Genomic DNA, 21,466 nt, shown 5'->3' with positions numbered 1-21,466 from the left:
TTAATTCAGCCCTTAGGAAAAATTCATCTTAATATGAAACCCCCATGGTGGGGGAAGAGGAGGGATTACATGAAAAACAAGAATTGGAATCTGCCGCTCACTTCCTCACCATCCCCTGTTCACGCCTATCCCGCCGTCGACCTCTGGCCCATGCCCTACCGCTGTCCTGGAATGCCCTCCCTCCTCACCTCCAAACTAACTCTCTTCCCCACTTAAAAGCCCTTCTGAGAGCTCACCTCCTCCAAGAGGCCTTCCCAGGCTGAATTTCCCCTTTCCTCTCGGCTCCCTCTGCTCCCTCTCTGCTCCCCCTCTGCCCTCTGCTCCCTCCCCCTTCCTCCCTTCACCTCCCTTCTGCCAAGCCCCCTTTTCCCTTTGCTCCTCATCCCCTCCCCTCAGCACTGTGCTCATTTGTATATATTTTTATTACCCTATTTATTTTGTTAATGGGGTGTACATCCCCTTGATTCTTTTTATCGGGATTAAGTTGTCTTGTTTTTGTCTGTCTCTCTCCCCCGATTAGACTGTAACTCCCTCATTGGGCAGGGATTATCTCTATCTGTTTGCGAATTGTATATTCCAAGAGTTTAGTATAGTGCTCTGCACATAGTAAGCACTCAGTTATTACTACTGAATGAATGAATATTTTCCCTAATGATAATAATTGTGGTATCTGTTAAGCGCTTACTCTGTGTCAGGCACTGTACTAACTGCTGAAGTAGATAGAGGATAACCACATCCCCCATGGGGCTCCCAGTCTAAATAGGAGACGAGAACAGGGAATGAATCCTCATTTTACAGATAAGGGAACTGAGGCACAGAGAACTTAAGTGAATTGCCCAAGGTCACACAATAGCTAATTGGTGCAGCTGGGATTGGAACTCAGGTCCTCTGACTCCCTGGGCCGTGTTCTTTCCTCTTAGCTGAGCTACTTCCCTCTGTCACTATAACCATGAAATCTTAGGTTGCTTTAGGGCTGGCAGTAATGGAAGATGTAATACTAAGAAATCAATTCTAGAATTCAGGGAAAGGAAATGTCCAATGAATTCCTGTGTCCAATCCAAGTAATCACATGAAAATATTAATTAGTAAACCTTCTTGCACTTGTGCTTAGGTTGAACACAGCACTTAAGCATATTCAGCCATAGCACTTATGTATAGATCAATTTTCTTTACTCTCTTGCTTTTGCCAGCTGTAATAGAACATGAATTTAATGTGGACAGGGAATGTGTCATATGCTTCTGTTCTTTGTCATGTGCTTAATACATTAATTTACCCTGTATGGGAAGTCAAGCGATACCTTCACTACAATATTTACTGTATTTTTTGCAGTGTTACTTGTATGCATATGTAATTGTCTTGGTTTCCCATGACACTGTAATTAATCAATCGTTGGCATTTATTGAATGTTTATTATGTTCTGAGCACTGTGCTAAGTTCCTGGGAGAGTACTGTTATACAGGGATGGTAGACACGTTTCCTTCCCACAAAGAGCGTACGGTCTAAAGGGGAGCTCATGAACTAGAGCCTAGATTGGAAGCTAGGAGTCTTCCTTCAACTAATACTATATTTTTATGGTATTTGTTAAGGACATATTAAGTGCCTGACACTGTCCTAGGTATTGGGGAAGATACAAGTTAATCAGGTTGGACACAGTCCCTGTGCCAGACGGGGCTAACAGTCTTAATCCCCATTTTACAGATGAGGTCATTGAGACCCAGTTGAGGAAACTGGGGCACAGAAAATTTAAGTGGTTTGCTTAAGGTCACACAGCAGTCAAGTGGAGGAGCTGGGATTAGAACCCAGGTCCTTAGGAATCTCAGGCCTGTGCTCTTTTACTTAGCACATCCTGCTTCTCTTTCTGCTAGTCTTCCAGATGCTTGGGAAGAGTCTTCTTCATATAATAGGCAATCAATATATACTACTGAATGAATGAATAATAAGCAGCATGGACTAGTTGAAAGAACATGGGCTTGGGAATCAGAGGACCTGGGTTCTAATGCCACATCTTCCTGTTGCCTGCTGTGTGACCTAAGGCAAGTCACTTAACTTTTCTGTGCCTCAGTTTCCTCAACTGTAAAATGGGGATTCCACATTTGTTCCCCCTCCTACTTAGACCATGAGTTCTGCGTGGGAAAGGGACTACGTGCAACCTGATTAAATTCTATCTACCTCAGCACTTCGAACAGTGCTTGACATGTAGCAAGCGCAAATATTTATTGAGTGCTTAATGTGTGCAGAGCACTCTATTAAACTCTTGGGAGAGTACAGTATCAACAGTATATAGACACTTTCACTCTCCACAGTAGGTTTACAGTCTAGAGGGGCAGATAGACATTAATACAAATTAATAAATTATGGATATGAGCCCATCGCTGGGCAGGGATTGTCTCTGTTGCCGAATTGTACATTCCAAGTGCTTAGTACAGTGCTCTGCACATAGTAAGCGCTCAATAAATACTATTGAATGAATGAATGAATGGTTATGAACAAATGGGGCTGGGAAGGAGGGAAGAAGTCAGGGCGATGCAGAAACACGTGTAAGAAATGGAAAAGAGGGCTTAGTCAGGGAAGGCCTGTTGGAGAAGATGTGCCTTCAGTAAGGCACTTGGTAGGTGGGGAGAGTCATTGTCTGTATGAAGACGGAGAGCATTTCAGGCTAGAGGCAGGATGTGGACAAGAGGTCAGTGGAGAAGAAAGGTGAGATTGAGGAATAGTGTGTAGGTTGGTATTAGAGGAGCAAAGTGTGCGGTCTGGGTTGTAGTCCAGGGCTCAGAACAGTCCAGAGCTTGGTACAGTCCAGCACGTAGAGTTGTCCAGTGCTCATAACAGTGCTAGGCACATAGTAAGTGCTTAACAAATACCTTCATTATTAGTAGGAGATTAGCGAGTAGAGGTAGAAGGGGACATAGTGATCGAGTGCTTTAAAGCCGATTGTAAGGAGTTCAATAATGATTGAATTGAATAATGTTCGTTCAAAACTAATTGTTCTTCCTACCCTAGGTCAGCTAAGATATTATACCCTCTGAGGTATTTAGAGAATTTTAGATTTGGGACTGCAGGGATTTAGCTATAATTGAAAGAATTGGTACAGAAATACATGAAATAGTCAATGTGGTCTCCAAAATAACTTATTGCCTCAAGAGACTCAGACTACCCTAAATCTTTTTTTTTTTAATTGAATTCTTGTATATTACCTTCGGGAAAAGGAAGGTGATTTAAAATAATTGCGCTCAAAATATTATATAATTATCTGCAAGAATGGTTTATTTTCATTTAGGTGTTCCTAGTGAATGAACAGCTGATTTGGGTAGGATGCACTGCAGTATGAATGTCATTAGTCAGTGAGCTTGAACATATTATAGGTCAGGGAGTCAGGCTCAGTGAGGTTCTTTCTTTGCCACAAACTCAGATGGAACGTTTTCAACCTGCAATCACCCGGCAGGAAATCCCAAATGTACCCCCTTCCACATCAGGTTGATGGGGAAGCTGCAGTTTCCAGGCAGGGGGCAGCAGCAAACTGTTCATTGTTCACTGGTGGAAAAAAAAAAATAAAAGCAAAAAACAATGCATGAGTAATCAGATTCAGGTGATTCTCAACAGCTTCTCAGGAGATTAAAAAGCAAAGAACCACAGAAAAATCATCCAGCCAGTGCACATTCAGGCCATTGTCATCAACGCTTTAAATAGATGAGTGAAATAAATCCCAAATTTCTGTCTCAGGCAATCTAAATGTGGCAGAAGTCGTATGACAATTTCTGAGTGGTTGTGCGTGTGTTTTTCATTTCTCTAAAATTGTAAACTGACTGCAGTGCCTTTGGGTGTCTCTGGTGACCTATCGAAAGCCATTTAGAGTCTATCAGATTTCAAACAAAATGTTCTTGTTTCCAAAAGAATGAGCAGTTCTTTACATACAACTGCAAGGGTAGTGGAAGATGTGATTCAAGTTAGAAATGGTGCATCTTCAGCCCTAGATTCTGTAAGAGATCTTGCCTGATCCCATTTGATCAATCAATGAGAAGTACTTCTAGACCACTTACTCCGTGCAGCACAATGTACTACGTACTTGGAAGATCACAATAGAGGTAATAGAGATGATCCCTGCTCTTACAGTTGGGACACACTGAGGTAAACTTTAGAGTCTTTAAATCATTGAGTCAGCTTGCCCCCTCTTACCTTACCTCATCTATCTACTAACTTACCTCATCGATCTACTACAGACCAGCCTGAAAACTTCACTCTTCTAGAGCTAATTTGCTCTCTATACCTTGATCTAACCTCTCTTCTGACCCCTTTCCCACATCCATTGGGAAATGGCAGTTGTTTAGACCAGTGCAGTTTGTGGTGAAGTGCATGGGTGGATCCTGGAGATGTTGTGAAGAAAGAATCAACAGCAGTTGATGATTGTTCAAAATATAGATTGAATGAGAGTCAAGTTTAATGATGAAGGTAAGGGTTTAAGCGACAGGGATAATGGGATGAAATATATTGTGAAATTTGGCATATGCTCAAATCCAAGGAATCTCTTTCTTTCTCTCTCTCTCTTTCTCCTTCTCCACTCCCTTTCCCCCATATATACATATTTGGAAATGAGTGGAGGGAACAGTTACACATGAGTGTACGATTATATAAAATGTCCCCTTCCCTTATTTCCACTACTCCCTTCCTCTCAAGTTATTCATCATCAACTATAATAGACCACAGTGATTTAATTGGTTAGACATTATATTCCCAAAAATCAATACTAGTAGTAATGGCATTTTCTGAGCCCCCACTGGAGGCAGTGCACTGTCTTAATATTTTGGGGAAATACAGCAGAAGCGAAAGTTTATTGGAAACTATTTCCACAGCTCAAACCAAAAAAAAAAAAAGGTGTCATGTTATCAAGAACAATGACATGTGACACCTAAATGATGATAGGGAGACTGCAAATCTGATCTTTGAGATCAAATAAATTGGTGTCTTTTTTGGTGCTCATAGGTATTCTCTTATGGCTTTTCAACTGATTTTTCATGAGCATCATTAATAAAAAAATGCCTTTAAGCTTTTTTCTCAGAGCAGTTTACATCTTCATAAGGTGTACATTTCAGGAAGTGCATAGACAACTATTGTGGAGAACTGTAGCTCACTTAGAGACATGGAAATTTGTAATGGAAAATGTGATGGAAATCAGCTCAAACGTTCTGTCTTGCTTTTTGTGGAAAGTAGGTGAAGAAAAGGAAAATCAGCCACTTTCTCTGTGATGGCATTCTAGTAGTTAATATTATAAACCAGACTTTTCTGGGTAGAAGTTTGTGTTTCATTCTGCAGTGTGATTCTTTTACCTAAGACATCATGTAAAATCATAAAAAAGGAAGTGATATATTTTCTTTTGTAGATATTCAATTTGCTATTCATTTTTATTTCTCTGAGTTGGTATGATTTTTCCATTTTTTTTTAGTGTTTGTGTGTTATATCTCTGCATGGATATATTTCTTCCTCCTTTGATAATAATTCTACTGGGGAAAAAAAAATTGACCGTGCCAAAGTTGGGAAGTTATCTACTCTCTCCCCCTTCAAATATTAGAAAATTTTATTTTGGGGGCCTTTTGACAGGGCATGATTGCTGTTCCAAATTAATTTGTTATTGGAGTAATTAGCATAGATTATAAAAACAATGTCACCTTTTCAATATTCCTTGAGGTGGTTTTATATTAAATAAATTAGATTAATTATTAATATCATATTTTTCCTTTTATGTTATGCCTCATTTTCATTCCTGTGTAGCCTCAGGAAAACTGCTTAATCTTTCCAATGCTCCCATAATTACTCTTCGAGTACAGACATTCCTCCCAGAACACAGGTTTAGTGCATTATTTGTATACAGTGCTTTGGAAGAATAGAGGGATTCTGGGCCACGGTGCAGCTGTGAACTGTTCTAATGAGATGGATCTTGCAGGTGTGCTTGTTTTAAAAACTTGCTTCATGCAGGATCAAAGGACCATTTGGCAACAGTATTATCCACTGATCATACTGATGAGTATTGTGCAGGGAACCTGTGGAAAATTTCCTACCATTGTGTTCTGGAGACAAAACTTTAGCTGTTGCAAACTGGTTCCCAGTGTCTGCTAATGAAGTCAAGAAGGGTCAGAGAAAGGAAAGCACATTACTTGAAAGGAGCTTTAGAAGATTCTTTAGTTTTACATAAGCTTCTTAAAATTCAACCATTGTGAAGGAAATCCTTATATTACCCTTGTGTTGTTCTCACTGTCAGAATCCTCAACTGCATAGACCATTGGTCTTAACAACTAATGGCAGCAAGTATTTTCCATTTCCATGAGCTAATATCGTTCCATAATTACGTTTCAGTTGATTTTGATCTGTCTTTTTTTTTTCTCCTCACATGACAGGAGTTATCAGGACCGCCCTGCACAACATGGACAGGGAAGCCAGAGAGCACTATTCTGTTGTCATTCAAGCCAAAGATATGGCAGGGCAAGTTGGAGGACTTTCCGGATCAACCACCGTAAACATCACCCTCACCGACGTCAACGACAACCCACCTCGTTTCCCTCAGAGTACGTAATAGCTCCTCTTAACCTATATGGAGACGAAAAATTGATTTTTCTCGATAGAATATCACTAGCTACCTTCAGAACAAAAGCCAAAAAAACCCCTCCATTTTATCATGGGGATATTTCTTGACAGTGATAATGGGGTTTTGAAACAGATATTTTTTTCCTCTTGGTTTAAGTGATGGCAAGTTCTTAACTTTATTATATCAGTGGGATTGTAAAATACTGAAAGAATACTCATTATAGAAACTTCTCCGGTACCCAAAGATCACGTAGGGCAGTTGAAACGGGTGCATTACGTTTCAACATAAGCCCTTCTATTGATTTGTCTGAATTAGAAAAAGATTGACTAATGTGTCCGCTAAGGATCTGTACGGTGCAGTTTTCAACCCTGCTGATGCTCATGTAGAGACAGACTGGAAATGCTCTTGGCTTTGGGAATTTTTTTTCCCTTTTCTGTAGTTGTTTTGGAAGAGCTCTTTGGTCATTTTCTTTGCACCACACTGAGTGTGATCATCTAGTTCATTATGTGTTAGTCAACAGAAGAAAAAAAAAGAGACAGCAGGAGACAAAGCTGTGAACCAAACAGCTTTGTCTCAGTCTGCTTTCTTTTAATAGTTTTATCACTTGATCAAAACTCTGTTTTCTGTCACTGTAATGAGAATTGTGTTGTGCAACCTACTTATTCTACCTAGTTACTAGTCGAGTGCACTTGCATTTAATAATAAGGATAACTGGTCTTTAGAATCATAAAACGCCATTGATGCAGTCAGTGGTGCCTCATGACAGAAATTTGCCATCCTGATTGAATTGGAGAAATGATGTGGAGCAAGAAGGTAAGCACACTGAGCCAGGAATTAGAATCCCCTTCTCCTAGAGTACACATGGTGTGGTCATGATATTTATAGAGTGAGGTCAGTGCATTTTGGTGAGCCTCAGTTTCCGTAGAAAATGGCAATTCATTGTTTTTAATTCAGGCCTAATTTAGGCTTATTCATGATTATTAATTAGAGAAGGATAATATTTTTTCCCCTGCACAATTGGTAATAGGAGTACTGATTAGCATGTAAGGGATTCCTTTAGGTTGGAACCTTCCTGTATCGCATTCATGGCAACCCCCATATTGACTTAGAGTGTGATGCTTCCTTTTTTTTATGGTGTTTGTTAAGTGCTTACTGTGTCTCAAGCACTGTTCTAAGCCCTTTGGTAGGTAGAAGTTAATAAGACCAGATAGAGTCCCTGTCCCAAGCGGGGCTCACAGTCTAAGTAGGAGGGAGAATGGGTATTGAATCCCCATTTTGCAGTTGAGAAAATTGAGGCACAGAAAACTCTAGGGAACAGTCCAAACTATGAAACATGCAAAATGTAAAAATTTGGCCTATTCACCTATTCAGAAAGTGAATCAAAGTAAATATGTATTGAGCCGTATGTTCCTTCAGGGGAAGAGTATTTAGGGTGTCTTTTTTGGGCCAGATCAGTCTTCCATCACAGACCCAAAGTGCTTCAGGAAAAAGAAGTGCTGCCAAGGAACCACCAGTTAAAACTAGCACTCATATCTTGGTTGATTCCACTGAAGTGGACATTCACAGGACTACTTCAAACTTAAATTAGAGCAGCCACAAGCAAGTGCTTCGATAGCCTACCCTCGAGGACAGGGCCTGGGTTTTCTACTTTAATTGAATGCTCTGCTCACATGCTCACACCAAGTTCTGTAAGAGGGGTGTTGTGGCCTCGCAAAACCAGATGTTAAGCTAAATCCATGTTGTTGTAAAAACAGACACTGAGACAGTACGACAAAGATTGTAGATTGGAAGAGTATCTAGACTAAAGCTCCTTGGGGACAGGGAGCATGGCCACCAACTCTTTTCACGTTGTATTGACCCAAGTATATAACAGTGCCCTCCACGTGATAGCTTTCAGTGATTGATTGAGCACGAAATGTGGGTGCTTAGACAATTCTGCTGACTGACAGCCCAATTTGGAGGTAGGAGAGCAAGGGGCAGATAGCAGCAAGTATTGCCTTCTCTCCACACCCGGAAGGACAAAGGGAAAAACAGAGGTCGCTGTGCTTTTCTCTCGGCTCTGCCTCCAACTCGTGCCATGGTAGCAGATGTTATTGAGTCCAGCACTATTCTCGGTGGACACGATAATTAGCCTAACACCCACTCTTACACTCGAGTATGTTTCAACACCCGTTAAGTCTAATGGTATTTCCTAAGTACGTCCTTGTCACTGAAAAACCCAGGCAGTTTCAAAAGTGTCACACAGGCTCTCAGTGGTAGCTTTCCTCGAGAGGTAATCTGGCTAAAAAGGAAGTGTTACTAGAGAATTTTAAAAACCTTGTTTCCCTCAGGATAAAGAATAGAAAGTTGGTTTGGTTAGAAGGATAAAGACAGATTCACTGTAGTCTACAATAATCATAGCCTTAAAATATAAAGAGCTTTCTGGATTTTTATCAAAATACGATATAAGGCTGACCTTCCAGAGGAATAAAGCTGTGCTTTTTCATAGAGCCATAATTCGATAGGTCATGATTTCAAAGCTTTCAAATGCAATTATTCCTGTTTCCAATAGACATTTTATGCAGCCTCCCATCACCTATCATTTTAATATCAAGCAATTGTATTTACTGAGCACTTGCCATATGCAGAGCACTGTACTAAGCACTTGGGAGAATGCAGTATAACAAAGATAGTAGACATATTCCCTGCCCACAAGGAGCAGACATTCTAGAGGGAGAGAAGGATATTGGCCAACAATCAATCAGGCATATTTATCAAGCACTTTCACTGTGCAGAGCACTGTACTAAATGCTTGGGAGAATTACAATTAACAGAATTAGTAGTCGCATTCCCCGCCCACAGTAAGTTTATGGTCTAGAGGGGGAGACAGTCATGAATATAAATAAATGAATTATGGCTATGAACAAAAGTGCTTTGGGGCTGAGCGTGGGGTGAATAAACATTGCAAATCTAAGGGCAAAGGCAACACAGAGCGTTGTGGGAGAAGAGGAAATGAGGGCTTAGTTGGGGAAGGCCTCTTGGAGGAGATGTATTTTTTGTAAGGCCTTGAAGGTGAGGAGAGTGATGGTCTCTTGGATATGAAAGGGGAGGGACATCCAGGCCAGATATGGGAAGCGAGTGAGGGGTTAATGGTGAGATAGATGAGATTGGCAATCGTGGAGCAAAGTGAATGGGCAGGTTTATGGTAGGAAATCAGTGAGGTAACATAGGAGGGGTCGAGGTGATTGAGTTCTTTAAAGTCAATGTTAAGGAGTTTTTCTTTGATGTCGATGTAGATGGGCAACCACTGGAGGTTCTCGAGGAGTGGGGAAACATGGAATAAATGTCCCTGTAGAAAAATGATCCAGGCAGCAGAGGGAAGTACGGACTGGAGTGGGGAGAGACTGGAGGCAGGGCGGTCAGGAAGGATGCTGATCCAGTAGTCGAGGCAAGAAAAGATAAGTCCTTGGATAACCATGATACCAGTTCAGATGGAAAGGAATGGACAGATTTTAGTGCTGCTGAGAAGGTTGAACTGACAGGATTTGATGAAAGATTGAATATGTTGTGGTGGAATAAGAGAGATAAGTTGAGGATAATACCGAGCTAACTGGCATGAGAGACAGGGAGGATGGTGGTACTGTCTACAGTGATGGGAAAGTCAGTTGGGGAACAGATGAGGGTGGGAATATAAGTTCTGTTTTGGACATGTTAAGTTAAGGCTTTCGAGAGGACATCCAAGAAGAGATGTCCTGAAGGCAGGAGGAAATAGAAGACTGCAGATAAGGGGAAAGATAATAATAATAATGTTGGTATTTGTTAAGTGCCTACTACGTGCCGATCACTGTTCTAAGAGCTGGAAGATCAGAGCTGGAGATGTAGATTAGGGCATCCTTCCCATAGAGATGGTAGTTGAAGCCATGGGAGTTGAGTGACTTGTCCTTGGTAGTGGGCATAGATGCAGAATAGAAGGGGACCCAGAACTGAGCCTTGAGGGAACTCCCAGAGTTAAGGTGTGTGAGGCAGTGGAGGAGCCCGCAAAGGAGAGGCAACTGAAATACCTGATGGGAAAGCTAAACAATAATGGTCTATCCCTTGGACTAAATATCAACTTGTCTTCAGCATTACCATACTGCTCTTAGTGGATAAATTAAAGCACTGTGTCAGATGACCCATTTAAAACTTTTGAACTTTTGTTAATGATAAAACCAAAATAGCATTCTGATCGCTTGAGTGGCTAAATGTCAAGGTCCTAGATAATGAAAGCCCAAACTCCAAGTTTTGTGACAGCATTTTAAGAAGCAGCATGGCCTAGTGGATAAAGCACGGGTCTGGGAGTCAAAGGATCTGAGTTCTAGTCCCAGCTCTCCCAGTTGTGTGACCTTGGGCAAGTAACTTCACTTATCTGTACATCCGTTAACTCATATGTAAAATGGGGATTGAGACTGTGAGCCCTGTGTGGGACAGGGACTGTGTCCAATTTGATGAGTTTGTATCAACCCAAGTGCTTAGAGCACTTTCTGGCACATACTAAGTACTTCAGGAATACTTTTTTTTTTTTTTTTTAAAAAAAAGGATATCTAAGCAGTTCTCTCTGCCTTTTCTTGTTTACAAAGCACAAGTGTGGCTTTGGCGTGGACAATACAGGGGTGAGGGAATTAAACTGAATTTTAAAAAAGCTTTAAATTCATAATGATTATTCCTAGTGCCATCACTTGACTGTCAATATGGAGAGGGAATTTGAAATTTGAAATGTTGACCATTTCCAGATCTAGAATTTTATAAACAGAAAAAGAAAGGAATAAGCCATAGGGTAGTTGAATTACTTAATTGATCGTTAGTATTTATTGGGCGTCTATAGCTTGCAGAGCACTGTTGAAAGTGTTTGGGAAAGTACAGTAGAGTTATTAGCCTTATTCCCTGCCCTCAACGAAATTACAATTTAGTTACTTTAAGAAGTCATAGGTTTGTCTTTGGTAATCAAAAATTTTATATTAAAACTGAATTAGCTTAGTTTAAATGTATCATTTTAAAATTGTTCTCAAAAGTGAAAGTCTGTGTTATGAACTAAAATGTCTAGATTGGTCGAAATGATATATTGCTCACTTTGAGGCAACAAATTTTTTCAGAGATCAAACACTTCCAAAGCTCTTAGGAGAATATTAAAATTGAAATGTGTGTTATTATAAGCTAATTTACTACAGTCTGAGTTACCTACTTTTAGGACAAAGAGCATTAATTTTTCCAAATGATTCTAAAATTAAAATTATCCTTTGATATATTAGGAACCATTCTGTGGGAAAAGAATTGACATTGTAAACAGAAAAAATGATAAATGTTTCAATAACATGTTCTCTGATAGAGCTAAATTAATGAACTTAAACGGTTGTGATTTTTGTCCCTGGCTGGGGCGTAATTTAGATCACAAAAGATATAAATTTACTGGCAGAAACATTTGAACAGCTTGATGGTTTGGGGGGTTTAATCTGTTTGATTGCTTAGCATGGGTAATGCTGGGAGTTGTTTCCATCTTGTTATCTTTGCTCTTTTTGAAGCAGCGTGTGTTCAAGCGGGTCACAGGCAGATTGATTCCTAAAAATGGGATGATGTCCCAGAATCCTTTGGGCCACCCTGCCAGGCAGATATTCTCATTGCTCTCCCAAAAATCTGGACTCCATTTTACCGGTTTAAAGTTCCAAGTCCTCCTAATCCTCCTTGTCATTGTTGAATGCTATTATCATTTGAATACGCCACGCCAAAAATGAACTGTGAAGACAGACAACCTCAGCCTAATCAACTTTACTGTGGTGAAGTATGTCTGTGAATTAGCGTTAGGGAATCTATCAGAAGTATTTATTGGGCATCTGTTGTGAGCAGGGCACTGCATAATTAGATCTCTGGAGGTTACAGTGGATCAGTGTACATGATTCCTGCCATCCAGGATCAATGGATCATATTTATTGAGCTTTTCTGCGTGCAGAGCACTGTACTAAGCACTGGGGATGGTGCAGTATAACAGTAAGAACAGACACATTGCCCGCACACAACAAGCTTAGTCTAGAGGGAGAGTTTACAGTCTAGGGGATTCTTACAATATAGTGATAGAGATAGACACTAATACAAATTGCAGATTGGAGAAAGTGACAGAATATAAAGATATGTACATAGGGCAGGGATTGTCTCTATTGCTGAATTGTATTTTCAAAGCGCTTAGTAACGTGCTCTGCGGACAGTAAGCGCTCAATAAATACGTCTGAATGAATGAATACTATGGAAGATTGTAAGTAATTAAGAACTTGCCTGTCGCAAAAATACTGAAAAGGCAGTTAGAGATAATGAGGGGACATTAAAGATTCTACAGAGAAGAAATCTGGTGAGTGGGGGGAAGAAGAAGGGAAGGGAGATGCGACTTCCGAAGAACTATTTTGGATACAAAAGGCGAGGGAATTTTAGGTGGGTTGGAGGAGGGCAATAGCAAGAAGTCAATGGTGGGAAAGAGAAGATTGAGACACGTTAGAAAAATTAGCTTGAGAGAAATGAAGAGTGTGATCTGGCGAATAGTGGGAGTAGAGAGTGGATTATTAAGTGTGAGAGAACTGATCGTCTTGGAAGAAGGAGGATGAGGCATACTATCAATCAGTCAATGGTATTTAAGCACTTAAGAGAGTATAATACTGTAGAGTTGCTAGACTTGTTCCCTTCCCCCAAGGACCTCACAGCCTAGAAGGGGAAACAGAAATGAAAATAAAATACAGATAGGGGAATGGCAGAGTGTAAGCATGCGAGTGGTGTAAAGTTGTCCATCTACTGACTTATAGAAAAATACATGTCCCAGTCATCTGAGCTGACTATGCAGCTCTGGAGAAATCACACAAAAGACTGCAGTGAATATTCTGCCATTTGGCAAAGCTCTAAAAGAATATCCATCTTGGAATGTGCAGAATATAATTATAACAGAGCCATAGTTCTAATTGTCCAATTTATTTTGTTCTTGTAGTTATTGTTCAAAGCCTTCCATTTTTCTTTTTCTCCCAACAAAAAAAAATTGAACAAAGAATGATTGTCCCTGATTTTAGTCTCTTTTTTGAAAATAGAATGCTTTCAGTCCCTTGTGCTCTAAGTTTCTTCAGGTTTAGTTTGTACAGATCTTCAGAGCATTTTTGTTGTTTCTCATGGGGACGTTGAGGAAAAAAAATAAAGAACTTTACAGACTCTGGTATCAACCATATGAAAAAATATAAATCAGTCAAACAAATAGTAGCTTAGAGTTAGGATGTGGTTTTTTTTCTTTAGGGTCATCCTAGGAGTGATTCGAAATCATCCACCTGGCAAGGTTGTTGATGCGAAGACGTTTGGTCTTTTAAAAAGCAATTAGAATCAATATTGTCCTGGGGAAAGAGTGTATTAAAAGGGACAAGCCTCAGTGGGTTGAATGGCCTTTCCACTGCATCTTACATTCTTAATGCACTACAGTTAGTTGTAAATATTGTATGATGTGCTCAGAGAGATGATGTGATAAGGTGTACCTTCAAATATGAAATTTTTGAATATTTCAAACATGAAAGGGCTAAAGGTTTTCTGTCTTGTCATTTATACTACCCAAAGGAAAAGCAGCCTCAGAGTCATTTTAACTGTCTTTTTACCTTTGCCAAAAAAAATGCTTCCTGAATATGTCTACGTGAAAATTAGTCCTACACATTAAAAGCAGATCTAGGGGAAATAGACCTCTCTTGAGAAAATGATTGAAATAAATGGAGTTGTGCCCTCAGAATACAGGAACATTCACTGTAGAAAGAGGAATGAGAGGTGAAATGTGGTTTCACCACACAGGGGACCCAGATAGGTTCTATGCTTGTTAAGCTACATCTCCCATATGGGCTTTCTAAAGGTGGCAACTACATGTCTAAAAATCTGGATAGGTGTCATCGCCCATCATCTCCAATGCACTAAAATACATAGAAAAAGATTGGTCAAGTTTACAAAAAGCAAATATATTTCTGGACTTTTTCATTGGAGATTTCCACATCTGATGCAGATAAAGCTGGGACAAAACAGACATTCACCCTCAGACCTTAAAGGACAGTTTTTGTAAAGCTACACGCTGGAACCCCTTCCTCAGAGCCAATATAGTGTGCCCTAGTGGATAGAGCATGGGCCTGAGTGTAAGCAGCACAGGCCTGAGAGTAAGAAGGACCTGGGTTCTAATTCCGGCTCTACCACTTGTCTGTTGTGTGAACTTGGGCATGTCACATCTACCCTAGTGCTTAGAACAGTGCCTGGCACTGTAAGCAATTAAATACCACAATTATCATTACTATTATCATAATTATTAATTATTGACTCCTGTTTGCTTGATTGACAGGTAGCATTTCAGGCTCTTCCAGAACCAGCACCGTTCTCGATCCCACTGCTCTCTCCAGAGCCTCCCAGCTGTCCCTGAAGTTTAGGCTGTTCACCATTGGGCCTAAACCCAGTGTAGCGGCCCACTGTAATACGATGGAAACTCCTGTTTTCCAAGCTGCAAGCAGGCAATTGGGCAGGCACCAAGAGCTAATCAGCCAGTCCGGACGGCCAGTTTTAATACACCCATTCAGCCATGACTGCATGAGTTGAAACACAGGTTTCAGGGATATCGGAGAAGGGGAAAAATGCAGATTGACAATCACAGAAAGAGATGAGAGAAAAAATAATGGAGAAATGGGAGGTGATGGGGGGAATATTGCAACCTCATTCATCCAAGAGAAAGGATGAGACAGAAGGAAGTGGGAGAGTAGAAAATTCATTCATTCACATTTATTGAGCACTTCCTGTGTGTAAAGAACTGCACTAAGAGCTTGGAAGAGTGCAATACAACAATCAACAGAGAATATTCACTGCCCACAACAAGCTTCCACTCTAGAGGGGATGAGGTGTTAGTCAGGGGCGGCTTCTAGATATCATAGATATTTACTAAGCCCTTATTATGTCCCTATCTCTGGGGTAGTTACCAGATAATCAGAGGAGACAGTCCAGATCCCACCAAAACCTCGCAATCTAAGTGTGTGTGCGTGTGTGTGTGTGAGAGAGAGAGATGTATTTTATCTCTGTTTTACAGATGAGAAAACTAAAGTACAGAGGACCCAAGATAATGCAGCAGGCTAGTAATGGAGTTGAATTGAGAGCCCCAGTCTCCTGACTCCCAGTCCCAGGAGCTTTCCACTAGGGCCCAATCAATCGGTCATATTTATTGAATACTTCATATGTGCAGAACATTGTACTAAGCACTTGGGAGAGTACAATGTAACAGAGCTAGTAGGCATGTTCCTTACCCAGGAGAAGCTGGGTGTTGGAAGGACCTGGATTCTAATTCTGGCTGTGCCCCTTATCCGCTCTGTGACCTTTAGTGAGTCGCTTAATTTCTCTGTGCCTCAGTTACCTCAGTCTGTAAACTGGAGATTAATACTGTGTTTCACCAAATGGGACATGGACTGTATCCTATGTGATTAGCTCTTTTCTATCCCATCACTCATAGTGCCTGGCACATAGTAAAAACTAAACAGATACCATGAAAAAGGAACTTACAGTCTACTGCTTCCCTCTGTACTAGTTTGTAATAGGGATAATAGTAGTTATAGTAGTAATAAGTAGTAGAATTAGTAATAATAGTAGTAATAGTGTCCCTCTCAGGATTGTACCTGGAGAGTTTCAGTCCTCTCCCAGTCTCCATCCACTATGGGGAGGGAGACTCAAGCAGAGGCCTGTCCCTTCCATTCCTAGCTTGGGCAGCGGCTACCTAGTGGAAGGCAATCTGCTACAAGTCAAAACTCACATGCACTGGGCAGCAGCGGCAGGGGAGAGAGTCGAGGGTGGAGTCTCGAGTTTACTGCACGGAAGGAGGCAATGGTAAACCGCTTCCTTATATTTACCAAGAAAACTCTGTGGATAGACCACAGAATGATTGCAGAGGGAGGTGGGGTGTACTGGGACAGATGTGTCCACTGCGTCACTGTTGGTCGGAGACGACTCGAGAGCATAAGACAAGGCAGAGAGTAATAGTAGTAGCAATATTTTACTAAATGAATTTAATGGCATATATAGGCATTTTGTAACGTGGGTTTAATACAGAGCAAAAAAATACTGGATGCCATAGAGGCTAATTTACGATGGCCTCAGTGTGTATATTGATAATAATAGTAATAATAATTATGATATTTGTCTATTCAATCGTATTTATTGAGTGCTTACTGGGTACAGAGTGCTTACTATGTGCCAAGCACTGTTCTACGCTAGGGAAGATGCAAGGTAATCAGGTTGTCCCAAATGGAGCTCACACTCTTAATCCCCATTTTCCAGATGAGATAACTGAGGCACGAGAAGTTAAGTGGCTGGCCCAAGGCCACACAGCAGTCAAGTGGCGGTGCCGGGATTAGAAACCAGGTCCTCTGACTCCCAAGCCCATGCACTTTCCACTAAGCCATGCTGCTTCTCACTAAGCCACTGCTCCTGGTGCATTCTCCTGACTATATATCGAAGAGATTGTCTTCCCCGGCTACTTCATTTTTCCCGACCTCTCCTCCTCCACTCCTCCTCTTCCTTCTCCTCCTCCTCCTCCTCTCTACCTTGCCCCATCTATCTTTGAGAAAATTAGAACCCTCAGCTCCCCGACACCCAGCTGGGTCATGGCCGGTTTAGTACCTTCTGAAATGTTCTCTCTCTGGCAAAGAGACGCTAGAAAGGCCCAAGGTGTATCTAAGAGTATGCTGTGGATGTTTTGTCTGTTAGGAATCTGCCTACCAATTCCATGGTACTGTATTCTTCCCCAGGGCTTAGTACAGTGCTCTGCACACAATAAACACTCAATAAATATAGTCGACTGATTGATCTGCCCCTCGATAGTCCCAGAGAAGTCTTCCTAGTGGTTATGGGAGCGAGGGTAGCACGCCACTGAAATGGGACGGAATAGCACAAATTGTCTACCAAAGCGTCAAACCATGAGGCCCATCTTTCTATGACTATGCTCTTTCCAGCTAAATGTGCATTATAATTCTAATGTTCTGGACACAGTCTGATCTGGGACAGTCTCTCCCCGGAATGGCACCTTATCTTGCTTTGGTCTCGTTTCTGTGGAGACAGTAATTAATTTTCTGATGTCCTCCTTGATCCTTGTCTTCAGCTCCTTGTGGAGTTTATTTCGTTCATCCATCTTTGTCACGTCGATATCGGTTTTCATCCATCTTAGGTTTGCTCTATATCCCCGTGTTTCCGTAGTTGGTTTATTATTCACCTAGCTAGGTGCTTCCTGTGAAATTTTACCTTTTCCACTTTTTGTCATTTTAGATATCAATTCAAGCAGTGTCCACCGCTCTCGCTGCTAGAATGTTGAGTCTAAGTTTTCATTTCAAGCTAAATGACTTTGTCCCCTGAATATATTTTGGAATATATTTCTTTCTCCTTTCAAGTTTTATTCTCCCTTCCATATTCCCTACTTTCAAGTAGTCTGAGAACAGTGTATTGACTTGGATTATTCACATGTTATCCATCAGGTTGAAGTTAATGTCACTTTTCTTTGGATTCTTGGTTCCTTTTCCAGTTTTTTCTGTTTTCTTTAATAAAATAACTATGACAGTTTTGAAGATTTTCTCCATAGAATTGGACTCACTTATTATTTTCTCCCCTTTCAATCACTCAACCCCAGCCCCTTTTCATTTAGTAATTTTCTTCATTACATCCAAGGTTTTTTTGTCTGTTCATAGACTACTAGACTTGGCAAGATCATTTGTACAAATCTGTTTGCTCAATAAGAAAAGTACTTCTATTATTATTATTTTCTTTATGTTTTATACAGTTACTCTGAATTTTTCTTCTTGCATATATGGACAGTAAGCCTCATACATTTCTTCCCCTTTGCTTTAATAATGAAACTTGGGTTTTCAGGATCCCATTATATATAATAATAATAATAATAATGTTGGTATTTGTTAAGCGCTTACTCTGTGCCGAGCACTGTTCTAAGCGCTGGGGTAATAATAATAATAATAATGATGGTATTTGTTAAGTGCTTACTATGTGCCGAGCACTGTTCTAAGCGCTGGGGTAGACACAGAGGAATCAGGTTGTCCCACTTGGGGCTCACAGTCTTAATCCCCATTTTACAGATGAGGTAACTGAGGCACCGAGAAGTTAAGTGACTTACCCAAAGTCACACAGCTGATATATATATGTATATATACACACATATACATTCACACAGATAATGGAAGATAAGATCAGTCCTTCCTTTTAAGAGCAAGAGTGTAAAGCTATGTTAGCTTCTTAGCTTCTAGGTGGAAAGCTAAAATTACCTTCGGTATAGTTCTTTTCCTGTAGATTATGCACTCAGACCAGTTTATGATAAAAAAAAAAAAAAGTTCTATTCACCACTTATGGGAAATTGTGATTACAGTAATTCTGCTGAAATCCCAAGACTTCCAGAAGGCAATCCTTCTCTTAATAATAATAATAATAATATACATCCTGTCAACTAAAGCATGTTTTACCGCAATATGACACGTTCCCTGTCCGCAGCAAGGATATAGTCTAGAAGGGGAGAATGGATCGACAGGCAGAAGTCCTTTAGGGCTGTATGTGTCCTGCCTAGCTTCCACTCCCGTAGGGATCACCATGGTCTGCTGTCCTTTGTGTGTTATGAAAATAGTTACATTTTGAACATGGAGGTCTATAGCTTTTTCTAGATATTAGTAATTTAAGTAAAACATCCTGAATGGTCTGAAGGAACGATCTTCCATGTAACATTCTTTTCCAGAACATTACCAGCTCTACGTTCCTGAATCGGCTCAAGTCGGTTCCGCCGTCGGCAAGATCAAGGCAAACGATGCAGATACTGGGTCCAACGCTGATATGAAATACACAATCATCAATGGCGATGGGGCTGGCATTTTCTCCATATCCACTGACAAAGAGACAAGAGAGGGAATCCTTTCTCTGAAGAAGGTAATACAAGAACGTTTCACACGGTGAATATTTCAGAGTCTGATGGAGCCTACTCCTATATCCTACTGGTGGAATATAAAGTGCCGGAATGCAAGCTGTTTCAAAAAAAGCTATTGCTAACAGATTCGGTTTTAGAACTTGACTTTAGGAAAGACCTTTTAGAGACTATTCAAAGTATAAAATTAAGTCCTTTCTGCTGTTTGGGTAATAGCAATAAAGCACCACACAAATATATGTCTACATTATGGCATTTGTTAAGCACTTAATGTGTGTCAGATACTCTGCTAAGTGCTGGGGGAGATACAAGACAATCAGGTTTGATGCAGTCCCTGTCCCACGTGAGGGTCACAGTCTTGATCCCCATTTTACAGATGGGGAAACTGAGGTACAGAGAGTGAAGTGATTTATCCAAGGTCACACGGCAGACAAGTCCCTTCCTTCTCCGTTGACTATTCCCAACCTTTAACTCCTTCCTGAAGCTCAGTGTCTGCTCTGCCTTCCTTCCACAGCCCCAGGCAACTTCATTGACTCTGTAGGTAAAATATAAATCACCAGGGATGACTTATCCTAAGTCCCTTCTTCCCCTTCTCATTGTTCCAGAGCCCTTTCCTCTTTTTCATTCTTCCCGGCTGACTTTCAAGTGGAGCTATGCCCTCTGCCCTCTAATGTTGTCCTCCGTTCTTGCCTCTCTGACCCCAGCCCTATCATGTCTCAAAACTACTGGCTGACACTCTCCTCCCATCTCTCATCGCTGTCGCCAACCTCTTCACTTAATCTCTCCACGTCCACCAAGCACTCTCCAAGCTAACTGAATTGAAAGGCAATATGACCAACCAGTTTACACATCCCCTTCCCCTAGATTAAAAATGCAGTCATCAAAGAGCAAGCAGTATCTCCTCAGCTTCATCCCCCCGGACCCCATCCTCAAACTGCCACACGGATGCCTGTTTTCAGTATAAAATGCTTGGCAGTGATTCCATCAAACTAGTTGAAGAAAAACTTTTATGAAAAACATTATTTTAAAAGTATATAATTTTTTCTTGGGATAGCATCTACCCCTCCTCCTCAATGCCGGCTCAAGCAGAAACAAACCCTCACCAGGCTGGCAGAGCGCAATTTGGGATTTGACAACCAGAGCTTCAGTCAGAGCTATCTGCCCCATGCTTCTTCCTGAACAGTTTCAATCTTTCCAAAGAGAGAAAATGAAATGGGAAGGAAAAGGAAGGGGGATCTGGTTCAGAGTTATTGAGGAAAGGAACTTAACTATTAACTGAAATTTAGCTGGAAAGGATCCATGACAGCAGGGGCAGGGATGGGGCAGTTGAGAAAGAGAAGGATATATGGGGAAATGGAGAGTGTCTAACTGAGCCAGACTTGACTTGAATCACTCAGCTCAACCCATCAATATTATTTATTGATCACTTACCGTTTGCAGGCCATTGTTTTAAACGCAGTGTCGGTAGACGTGTTTCTTGCCCACGTGAAGCCCTATAATCTTTACAGTGAGATCACCCAGATCTTCTACCCATTCCATATCTTCACTTTTCATTGTCTTTCTCCCTTCGATCGGTCGGAACTCCAGACTTTCATCTCCCCACTCTATTTCCCCTGAAACTGCCGCTTCAGTACCTGCATGTCACCGAAGCAATCAGATAGTCACACCACCACTGCATTGTGAGCATTTCTCTCTCCCCCCTATTGCTTCGTCCAGTTTGTATTTGTCTTGGCTGCTAAACTGTAAGCTCCTCCAGGGCAGGGATCATATCTGATAGCTCTCCTGAGTGCTTACTATGATGATCTGTACACAGTAGATATTTAATAAATGGTATTTATTGATTATTTGCTGAATACCAGGGATAATTCAATAAAAGTAAAAGACATTGTCCCTGAATTCAAGGAGTTGCAGTCCAGTGCGGGGAAGGGAGGATACCGATAGACATATA

At 40.9% G+C, this 21,466-nt stretch overlaps 1 protein-coding gene and 1 long non-coding RNA gene across 5 annotated transcripts in view; one reads left to right on the top strand and one right to left on the bottom strand.

Moving 5' to 3' along the window:
* Positions 1–21,466, top strand: part of CDH18 (cadherin 18) — a 450,368-nt gene that overhangs the window by 376,987 nt on the left and 51,915 nt on the right. For all 4 annotated transcript variants that reach the window (XM_029053976.2, XM_007655498.3, XM_007655499.3 and 1 more), the window contains 2 exons: positions 6,388–6,555; positions 19,336–19,523. In XM_029053976.2, the coding sequence (XP_028909809.1) occupies positions 6,388–6,555; positions 19,336–19,523 (356 nt within the window). The remainder of the gene's footprint in view (positions 1–6,387; positions 6,556–19,335; positions 19,524–21,466) is intronic.
* On the bottom strand, positions 3,245–19,432 carry LOC120638121. Its single transcript, XR_005659606.1, has 2 exons — positions 19,344–19,432; positions 3,245–3,532 (listed from the first exon to the last, which is right to left on the bottom strand). It is a non-coding gene; the product is annotated as an uncharacterized LOC120638121 (long non-coding RNA).

Source organism: Ornithorhynchus anatinus, chromosome X3 (assembly GCF_004115215.2).
Source record: "Ornithorhynchus anatinus isolate Pmale09 chromosome X3, mOrnAna1.pri.v4, whole genome shotgun sequence".
Taxonomy (NCBI): Eukaryota; Metazoa; Chordata; class Mammalia; order Monotremata; family Ornithorhynchidae; genus Ornithorhynchus; species Ornithorhynchus anatinus.
This window is presented reverse-complemented; position numbering and strand designations above follow the sequence as displayed.